The sequence below is a fragment of the Archocentrus centrarchus genome, chromosome 2, assembly GCF_007364275.1.
Source record: "Archocentrus centrarchus isolate MPI-CPG fArcCen1 chromosome 2, fArcCen1, whole genome shotgun sequence".
NCBI lineage: Eukaryota > Metazoa > Chordata > Actinopteri > Cichliformes > Cichlidae > Archocentrus > Archocentrus centrarchus.
The window spans coordinates 8,876,370-8,886,958 of NC_044347.1; the positions used below are offsets into that span (position 1 = coordinate 8,876,370).

At 40.8% G+C, this 10,589-nt stretch overlaps 1 protein-coding gene across 1 annotated transcript; it reads right to left on the bottom strand.

Moving 5' to 3' along the window:
* Nucleotides 1-5,635: 5,635 nt before the first annotated feature.
* LOC115796774 (fas apoptotic inhibitory molecule 1-like) lies at nucleotides 5,636-10,280 on the bottom strand. Its single transcript, XM_030753200.1, has 4 exons — nucleotides 10,042-10,280; nucleotides 8,660-8,888; nucleotides 7,741-7,790; nucleotides 5,636-6,612 (listed from the first exon to the last, which is right to left on the bottom strand). Exons 1-4 carry the CDS (start codon nucleotides 10,156-10,158, stop codon nucleotides 6,463-6,465), a joined length of 546 nt encoding a protein of 181 aa, XP_030609060.1. The 5' UTR covers nucleotides 10,159-10,280; the 3' UTR covers nucleotides 5,636-6,462.
* Nucleotides 10,281-10,589: the final 309 nt, after the last annotated feature.

The following is a 10,589-nucleotide window of genomic DNA, read 5'->3' on the forward strand; positions in this document are numbered from 1 at the left end:
GCTAATCGTACGATTCTGAACCGATCGAGGATCAAACTTTCCCTCCGATCAGCCGGTGGATCGTTAACAGGTGAGCATGTGAACACTGAACTCGCCCTCACTGCGCATGTCACAGGTATCTTTGCGACTCTGCGTTATCGCACCTACACTGTAAACATCAACCCGCTTTCCAGAAAGTTCGACAACTCTGCTCGTCAGAATGTGACGATCAGATCCGCTTCTTTAGGATTCACAAAACTCTGCTGAGGTCTGCAGAGGCTCAGCTGTAACCTGTCTGAGAGGAAACGTCCCTCTGATCACTTCACCTGTGTACACACCTGAAATCACAGCACAGCTTTTACCTTTAAATGTGATGTAATCTCAACCCTTCAAACCACACTGGAACACTGTTCTAAAACAGCAGCTGTAAACACTCCACTAAATCCTTATTTACTCTGATCATCACTGCACATTTTATTTTTATCATAAACACATAGTATTTAGTACTATTGCTGTCATTATGGCCGTTATTGTTTTATCAGCTGTGATAAATCTCATGATCTTATCAGGAACATCAAGCTCCATCATGATGATAACATTCAGGTTTCATCTCTTGGTTTTAAAACCTTCAGCAGTTGTTGTTCTTTTTGTTATTTCTGCATTTGTTTGTGTTGTTTTCTTTGTATTCACAGCCTCTGTTTATTTGTTTGTTATTTGTATAATAAATTAGAGGGTAAAAAAACTGCTTCAGTCCACAAATACAGCACTCGTGACTACACACACATATGTTCCTGAACGAGTCCGGGTCTAAAAAGCTGTTTCTCCAAAATGACTCACATCATCATCATCTTCATCATTTCCTTCATCACATGGCAACAACAAATAGAAGTCATTGTATCAAAACTCCGCTTCTCCAGTCTCAGAGTTTCACTTCCAGCTGCAGCACCTTTAAATTCCAGCTGCTTCGTTTCTATTTCCATGTAATATCTGCTGATGATTCCCACTGTTAGTTTGAGCTGGATTTACAGGATTTCTGCACCGATGTGTGATTAATTCACTGGATTAACCACCAAAAAGCAGCCATCTGGCTCTCATGCCTCCTGTGTTCAGCGGTGAAAGGATCATCTGGGATCATTGCCGCTTTTCCACCAATACCAATCAATAAATCAATACAGAGACACGTGTACTGATGGGGGCTGAGGAAGCTGTTCAGTACGGGGGATGTTTGCTTTGGTCTTCTGCTAATCTGACAGAGGGATTAAGTGATGAGGTCGTTATGTAAAACAAAGAGTAATCTCAGTGATGTTACGAATAACGAGGAGTCAAACTGTTCCCAAACGGTCCGAACCATCGGACAGCACCTCAAAGGTTTTTGCTTCCTTCAGCTTTATTTTTCATCCTGGTCATGTCTGTTCAGACTCCAATAACAACACAAATACACACAGAATGTAAACAAAAGGCTGTTATCAATACAATCTTATTGATAACCATCTCTGCCCGCTGTCATCCACAGATACAAGACTGAGTCACTGCAAACCCACAGGACAGTAATACTGAACGCTTTAAAGCAGCGAAAATCACCAAACCACTTTTATTCTCCTCCTTCGATCAATTATCTACAGCCCAAACTTATGAGGAGGAAAAACCCATCAACATTTCATTCACTGTTAAAGGGCGAAAACGTGCACATGTGGAGGCTGAAGGTGGAGGGAATCAACACAGTTTGACTCATGACAGCTTTTTACAGAGTTGTTATTCATTCAGATTAGACAATTTGTTTCCATTAAAAACAATTTGCTGAGGTTTAGGCACCAAAAAAACAAAACAAAACAAACACTTGGTTAAATTTTGGTATTAAAACAACTCAGGTTTGTATGGAAGCTGAAAAAAAAAAACTTCAGTCTGTAAGTCAAAATTTCATCTTATTATCTCGAAATTTTGAGCTACTCAGAAGTAACTCGAAATTTCAAGACACCTAATTCAAAACTTTTGAGATTGAAACCACATTTTTTAAAAATAGAAACCAGAAATTTCAAGATTATAACTCAAAATTTACAGATAATCTCAAAAATTTGAGTAACAATTAGAAATTTTGAGATAGTCAGTAACTCTAAATTTTGAGATAACCCGAATTTTGAAATCCTGAATTAAAAAAAACAAACAATTTTTGACATTATAACTAGAAATTTGGAGGGAAACCCCCCAAAGTTGGAGATAATACCTCAAAATTCCCGACTTACTCAGTCAATAACCCGAACTAACTCAAAATTTCAAGTTACCTCTGCCTGGCAATTTTCTTTTCATTCAGCGGGTGAAACGAGCTTCCACGGCTTTAAATAAAAAAAGCTGCTGGTTTGCGTTAAAAAAAATGGTGGCGCATCCCCCACACTTTAGGCTGGACAAAATACGGGAAAAAAATAGCACAAATACGTTTGTTTTTAAAGTTTTGCCATGAGACTGTGCTGGTGAATACACTCATCTCTCAGCTGTCGAAGAACATCACATACAGTACGCACAAAACTGCGCTTGTAGTTAACGGAGACCAAAAACTAGCAACAAAACGCCGCCTGCAGTTCCCTTCACAGCCACAGGTGTCGCTAACAACAAAGTTTTCTGGAGTGCCACTCTGTGCTAATAAGCACACTGTAATGAGTGTGCGAGTGAGTAATAACACATTTTACTGCTTCCTTTTCCCTTTGAATTGCTGGAGACTCAGACCTGACACCTTTCACAGCCGGGAGCTGATTTCATGGGAAGGAAAAAAAAAAACTGTGGGAACGTCAAAGAAACTTTCCCACCAGCACTTCAGGAGGATTGTGCAACATCTAACAGTTCATATCAGGCCTAGTTATGTACTGTATTGTCACTCAACTCTCACCCAAACACCCACACATTACCAGCATTCATTCATCCATCCATCCATCCATCCATCCATCCATCCATCCATCCTCCTCCTCCATCCCCCGGGTCCTGTCCTACCTTCAATGGCGATGACATGCTCCCGGATCTGGTTCTGCAGCAGCGGCTCCTCCACCCGCTCCAGCAGCTCGTAGATGGAGTAGATGTTGGGGTGCACGGATTCGAACCTCTGGATTTCGTTTCGGATGGCGGCCGAGTTGGCGAGGTGCTGCTGGTAGTTCATGGCTGCAGCAGCAGAAGAAGGGGAAATCTGTGACCTCCAGGAGCCTCAGAGCACACTCATGCTCCAGCTGTTTGCCTCCAGAGGTGGTGGGAATTTCAATCACGGTTTATGCCAGCAGGGAGGGTTGAAACTCTTCTACATCCCTGGAGAAATTCAGGGAAGTGCTGCCTCCAGAGCAGCTCCCAGAGAGAGGAGGAGGGCGGGCTGACGGCTCCTACTGTCCGGTGAAGGCAGCTGTTTCTCGGGGTGTCCCGCTTCCAGATTCCGGTGCGGTGACAGATGTGCGGCAGGCTGAGCGCCGCTTCCCCATATCCCCCGCAGTCCGTGCGGGATAAAAACGACACTCGCCCCGGTGCGGCCGGATTACACTTTTTTTAAAAGGAGCTTTTATCAGAGAGGATGAGGACGAGGATAAAAAAAAAGAAAACGGCCTTGATGCTAGGTGGCTAGGCTAGCCGGCTAAAGCTAACTAGCTTCCAGGCTTGTAGAGAGGGAGCGACAGAGGAAAAGTAACCGATTTCCAGGCGTGAAAGTCGGCTTTAATCACCGACTCAGAGCGGGGTCGGAGCCCAGGAGAGAAGGCTTGAGACGCGGGGTGAGATCAGAGCAGGTACCCGGCTGGTAAACAGTTCGGTGGGGTAGTTAGGATGCCTGCTCCGGTCCCTCCGTTGTTTTGTCTCCGCTGAATAACGTCCACCTGTCCGGATTAAAACCCCAACAGCTGGACTCCAGAGGAGCTCGCGCGCCTCTAAAGTTAATCCAGGTGTGTGGAGAGCAAGTATCTCTCAGGTAGGTCCCGCACGCGGCGCCTAAACACTCAGCCGTGCCCCCCTGTCCGTGCGGCGGTGAGGTCCATCCCGTGTAGACTAGAGCCGTGGTATCCCGGCCGGAGCGCTTCCTCCAGGAGCGTCAGGCTGCCAGCGCCGCACAGGTGAGTTCCGGCGATGCTTTCAAAGTAAAACGCGAAACCTTCAAAACACGTTAACACTATTTGTCCTTCACGGTGTTTTTCTGTTATAAAACAGTCAGAAAAGTTTTGGTATTTGTGCATAAAAGTGTATCTGGAGGGTCACTCTCAGCTTTTAAGTGAGTAATTTCTTTTGTTTTATCTTTTGTTTTAATTCAACTCTGTGATAATTTCTTTATAATTTTATGGGGGGTGTTTATTGTAAAAGCTGTGAATAATGAACAAACATAAAAATCCTTATATATAAAAACAACTTATAAAAAATGGTTGAAGTTGACATATTTTTCTTGTAAGTTCACAATTTCTTTCCTTTAATTTTTTTAAAGAAGATTTTTTTATTATTATTTTCTTATACATGTGTTAGTTTTTTACTTGGAAAAAAAAACGTTTTTAATTTCAGTTACCTTAATACACTATCACAAATTTACTTAGTTGTGTGTAAATTCTTTTTTTATTTTGAATACCACTTCTTATAACTATTGTTCTCACATTCTTCTATTTTTTTCTTTTTTAAACTACCAAAAAGTTCCTTTAAAAAAAACACTTTATTTAGATTCTTTTACAGTAAACAGTTTGTCTTTCACATCACTTTTCAGTGATGAAATAGAAATGTTTTGCCATTCAGTACATTCTCTGAAAAAATGATGGCTGTAAAAATCAAAGCTTTAACTCTCAGTCTTTCATTCAGTAATGTGTCTATCCATCCTTCCATTTTCTTCTCTTTTTTTCACATAGTTTTAAAAAATATTTTTATCTTTTATGTTAAGCACATCAAGTTTCCGTGTAATTAAATGTGTTATATAAATAAAATTTGCTTTTTTTAATGTTCTGGTGACCACTGAAGTTAATGCTGACAGGTGTGAAAACTATCACATGGGCTTTGATCAGGGTCCAGTGTTCGGACAGTTACTGTGTGAAATAAGTCAGGCCTGCTTGTTTTGATTTGGATACAGAGGGAAAACCTGGAAAACAAGAGAAAAATTTTCATTTCATTTTCATTTCATTCAGACAAACCTTTTCAAAAATCATCTTTCAAAAATAACCTGCAGGCGGTTATTTTGAAGCACTTGTCCAAACCAGCAGGGTTTGTTCACAGGGACCGAAAATTTGCTTTAAAAGTTAGGTGACTTTGTCCCTAACAGGCTTTTAAAAGCTTTATTTTCTTCTACCATTCAGTCCACTGTTGTCTCTGGCTCCTCCCACCAGAGCGCTGAATAAACACCATGCAAAATGATGCTTTTGACACAGTGAGCCAAGAAGAAGCAAAAAAGTCCACTTACCTCCATCTTTACTCCAATAATATGAAAATATATGAAAATATATGTGCCACCACAATAACACGACTGCTTGATGATTCCCAGTTTGGCTGCTGGTTGGGTCTTTGGTGGTCCGGGAACAACCACCATCTTTGATTTGGGATGCTGTGAGTGCCACATCTCCTCTTTATGTATGACCTGAGGATTCTGATACACCTGAGCCTTTCAAACATTTTAGACAGAATCGGGCTTTTAAAAATACATTCACATTTGATTTACTGGGATATCAGCTCAGTTGTATATGTGAGAGTTTATTATTTCCAAGACACAATACAAAATTAAATGTTACAGAGCTGTTGTTTAATGAGTCTGTGAGTCTAGCAGCTATTTTCCCAACTAACAGATTTATTACTGTCTCAGAAAACAATTTGAAAAATGACAAAAAAATAAAGTTGCTTAATATTTCTTCAGTCTAAATCTCAAATGTAGGAGAAATTAAAGGGCTAAACCTGAATATTTGCAGAACAGGGGAGTAAAACGTTGTCATGTTTTACTAAGAAATAAATTGTGGGTTAAAGTTTTGTTTATCTACAGAGATTATTTTTAAATCCATAAATAAATCTCACAAATGCAAAGTTTAAAGTTCTGTTTGTCATTACCTCAAAGAGAGAAAAATATTAATTTTTGTGGTTCCTTCAGTTTTAGTTTAAAGCTACAGTCATTTCATATCTGATACCGTTATTGTGATATTACAGACTTCCTCGAGATTAAAAAAAAACAAAAAAAACTTTCTTTGTTGTACTTTTATTTTGAACTTCCAACCTTAATTGTTCCGGTTTTCTATGTCCTCACTGAGGACAGTTGTTGCGTGGAGGCTGCGCACCAACACTTAGCGTTCCATGCCCACTCCTTCAAAATAAAAGCATCATCACAACTCCTGAATGAAGCATAGAAACAAGTGGGAGTGTGCCTGCTGCGCATGTCAGAGTTTATTTGTTGCATCTCCAGGAACAAATCAGCTTCTGTTCGTCACCAAATAGGTCTTCATCCTGTGCTGCTACGTTCAAACACCTCACTGAGCGTCTGAAAGCGGAGCTCCTCGGCCCGCTGCTGCAGCTCTATTGTGCATACGCCCCCACTCTCTCGCCATCCAGCAGTAAATGGTGCACAATGCCGCTCTTCTTCTGCCCTCCGCTCGCAGCCTTGATGCAGCACTCGTGCCCCCCGACCATGAAGTGCGTCTCTGTGCCATCGTCCACAAACTCTCCCTGAAGAGAGGGCATGAGAAACAGTGGAGGCTTTTACTTTGTCAGTATTCAGAGCTTTAAAAAGGAGCTGGAAGTTTTATTTTGAAAGACACTTTCAGGAGATTATTACACTGTCTCAAAAAGAAAAAAAACTTTATTGATTTTTTTTTTTTTTGGAAAATAAATGGAAAATCAGAGTGAGAGGAAGCAGAGACACCACATGTGTACTATCAGTGCTCTCATTGGCTAACAAGCTGTGATAATCAGTGACGATCCTCCTTTCTGACCATCACCTCCAAACAGCGTCAGACTCTTCAGGAAAATGTTTCCTGAGGTCATAAATAAAGATAACCCGACAGCCGCCGTCTCATAGACTTCTACAGGACCACAAGTCTCTTTGAGTCGCCCCCTGCAGGCCATTGAGATATTTCAGCATCTCATTTTGCTTTTATTTTTTCCTCAGTGAGCCTGAAAGCTGAGCTACTACCAGAAAGTCAAACTTCTCTCTTAAATTAGAGCAATTCAGCTCTATTTAAAACATCAATTCTTCTTCTGCTGCTTCCCTGAAAACTATGTCTAGATAGCAGCAGATGTAAATATTGTTCAGCATTAATGGGGCCTTCACAGACATACAAGTTACCCCGCAATGTGCACCAGTGCCCCCAGTCTGGTTTCCTTTTTAGTGCCAGTTCTGGCAGGACGGTTTTGTTTTGGGTGGAGTTTGAGCTTCATGTGTGGATGCAGTGATGAGCTGCGTTCACTACTGATGGTTTTTAGGTTTCCACCACAGAATCAGGTCTGCCTGAGGAGCTTGAACACCTCTAAAACTCAAGCTTTGCAGCCCGGGCTCCTGCATGCAGCTCTATGAAGGTTCTGTGTAATGTTTTACAGACTGCAGATGAAACACTAAAGTCATGACTCTGTCTTCTTTACTTATCTAAGATGCTCCTTTTCAGACCCGCCAGCTGTTTTTGATCACTAAACTACTCCTGTGTTAATTTTATTGAAACACTTCATTCAAAATCCTCTGGTATGGTTTAATAAACTGAACATGTCCTCTAGTTTGAGCTAAAACAAAAATCCGTCCTCACATCATGAGATCATGTTTGTTTCCAGAATATGTGTCTCTAGGATTCGCTCGACACTCACCGTCGTTTCCATCTTCTGTCCGTTGCACCAAACGTCCATGGTGTCCTTCTCTGTCAGAAACAACAAACGTAGACATTCAGTTTGTTAAAGCAGCAGCAGCGGCTCGTCTTCCTCTTTAGAATAACACACAGCTCATTAATGTTTGGCTCTCTGAGGGCAGATTATGAAAAGGCAGACGCAGGTACGAGAAAGGCTCCTCGTCACTCCTGCAGAGAAGACACCAAACCATGAACCCACTTTCTGTCTCTCTCTCTCTGGTTATTTAACTTTTTTAAAATTTCCTTTAAATTTGGTAATTTTGTGCTGTTTTCTGTCTTTTGTGGTAATTTTACATTTCATTTTGGATAATTTGCACCTAATGGGACATTTAATTAAATTTTTGGTGTCTTATTTGACAGTTTTACATCTCTTTTGGTCATTTCATGCTTTACTTTGTTCTCATCTCAGTTTTTGCATTTCGTTTTAGTGTTTTTAGCATTTTTTTTAGGTCTCTTTGTGGTCATTTTGCACTTCACATTGGCACACAGTGTTTCATTTTAGTCATTTTAAATTTACATGGGTCATTTTGACCTTTTGTTTGGTGACTCATTTTTACAGTCTTGGATGTCTTTGTAATGTTTGTGTATATCATTTAGCTGATTTGTATTTCATTTTGCATGTAGTCTGTCTCATTTCCATGTTTTTTGGACTTTTTGGGCTTCCCTAAGTGAAGGTCATGTTTCCTGTTTTCGTCTGAGGCTTTCATTAATCCATCCGTTTTGTTTCGGTAGTCTAACTAGGTTGCATCAGGTTGTTTCCTTTCCAAAGATAGTTGCACTGACCTCACCCTGAGCAGATTAGACTGCACTGTCCTCACCTACATTCGCTCCTGCAAACACAGTGTGCAGCTGCAGGGAAAAACCTGAATGGATGAGCTCACCGAGGACGACCCTGTAGTCCTCTCCGCCCACTTTGAGCAGCCAGGTCTTGGTGGTCTTGGCTCTGTCGTCGATGAACTTCTGCAGACTCTTTCCGTCGATGTTCAGCGAGTACTCGTAGGCGAAGCCGCTCACGGCCTCGATGTTGATGGTGGCTTTGGTGTTCGCACCTCCCACTGTGAAGGTTTCCTTTCCAACCAGCTTGAACATCCAGTCTTTTCTGATGACTTCCTGTTGAGGAACCACGGCCCCTTTGAATAAACACCTGCTTTTATGCACTCTGATTTCTGATAAAATAACAGGCAAGAAATGATCATGGAAGGCCTTTTAGTGAAGTATTAACACTATTATCACAGTGACACAAAATTTAAGTCCTTCGTGTATCAGCATGAAATGTACTTAAAGTATTACAAAAGCTTTCTCTTCAGATTAAAATCACGCCTCTGTTCCTCAAAGGACGCGATAGCATCTGAGTTTGGAAGATTCTGATCTCAAAGCTTTTCAAGCACCTTTGGAGGCACTGTTACCAAATACTGTTACATGGCTTCTCATTTCAAACCTAATTTTAATCAAAATATAAAGTCAGTCTTATAAAGATATACAGTTACAGTAAGTTAACTATATGATACCACTCAGCTCAGTGTGTTTTCTTAATCTCTATGTAAAATGAAGAGCATAAAAAGCTCTGAAATAAAATGAAACAACAGAAAAAAAGTTAAAATTTGAAATCTAATTTTTTAGACAGATACAAGGAAAGATACAAGTACAGCAAAACTGTGGAAGGTATACCTTTCACAGTGACTTTTAATGTTTTAGTTTTTACGTTGCTAATAATACAGCAAACCAAATTTCATTCACAACAAGTATAATTAATAGAAAATGAATATATGCATAAAATAATGCTCCAAATATGGAAGAAAGAGGAGCAAGTAGGGAGCAAAAATGAAGCAAAATGAGTCAAATATTGGAGCTGATTTGGCCATAACTCAAAATAAAGTAAAATGAAATTAAGAAACAGTTTTCAGGAAAAACTTGCTGGCCACAGTAGGTTGGATAAACTTAGCAGTAAAATATTACTGCAGAAACTAAACTAAAAGTATGAAGGACCAAGAATAGAACCCTGAGGAACTCCATGATCTGCAGTTTACACACTGATCAACATGTGGGGTGACGAAATGCTTATCCCCCCCCCAAATTTAGCCTTTTATACTCTTAATTCCTGCTCAAATCATCAAAACAGGAGAAATATAACACACTGGATTATGATCTATGGCAGAATCTGCAAGATAAGATGAAAATCAAGCATAAATTTTAAGGGTGACAAAGGAAAATGCTGAGAACCACCACTATACTCTCCCAGAAACAGACACAAACAGGATCTCACCTTTCCATTGACATAAACAATCCTTTTTCCGGTCGTGGTGCCATGAGCGAACTCAATCCTGTAAACGCCGTCGCTCAGCGCCACCTCCCACACGGCGACCACATCTCCGCTCAGCATCTCTGCCCGACCTCAGGAGCCTGTCCAGGACATCCAGAAACAGTCACAAAAGCAGCTGGAAAACCATCTGCGGGAGCTGGAAGTGAAGAGCGTACGTCCTGCGCAGCTCCGCCTGCTCGGCTGTGGTGTCGGCTCAGCATCAGGTGAATTACTGTAAGAGGATTATGGATGTGAGCTCATTCTACACTGCCACAGACAATTAGGACAGGCTCTGCTCTGTGTCTCAGGCTGGCTTGAGACAGCAGAAATGTTATCTAGAGCACAGCTGCAACTCAAACAGGAAACACAGAAGGTGATTTTCTGACCTCTTATCTTAGTTCTGGCTGCAGACTGACTGCATGTCACAATCTAGTTTTAAGACTTCAGTGTTTATATGACCTCATTTGTTGTGATGTTGTATTTAATTGTTTAATTTTCCCAATTTTAAAGCA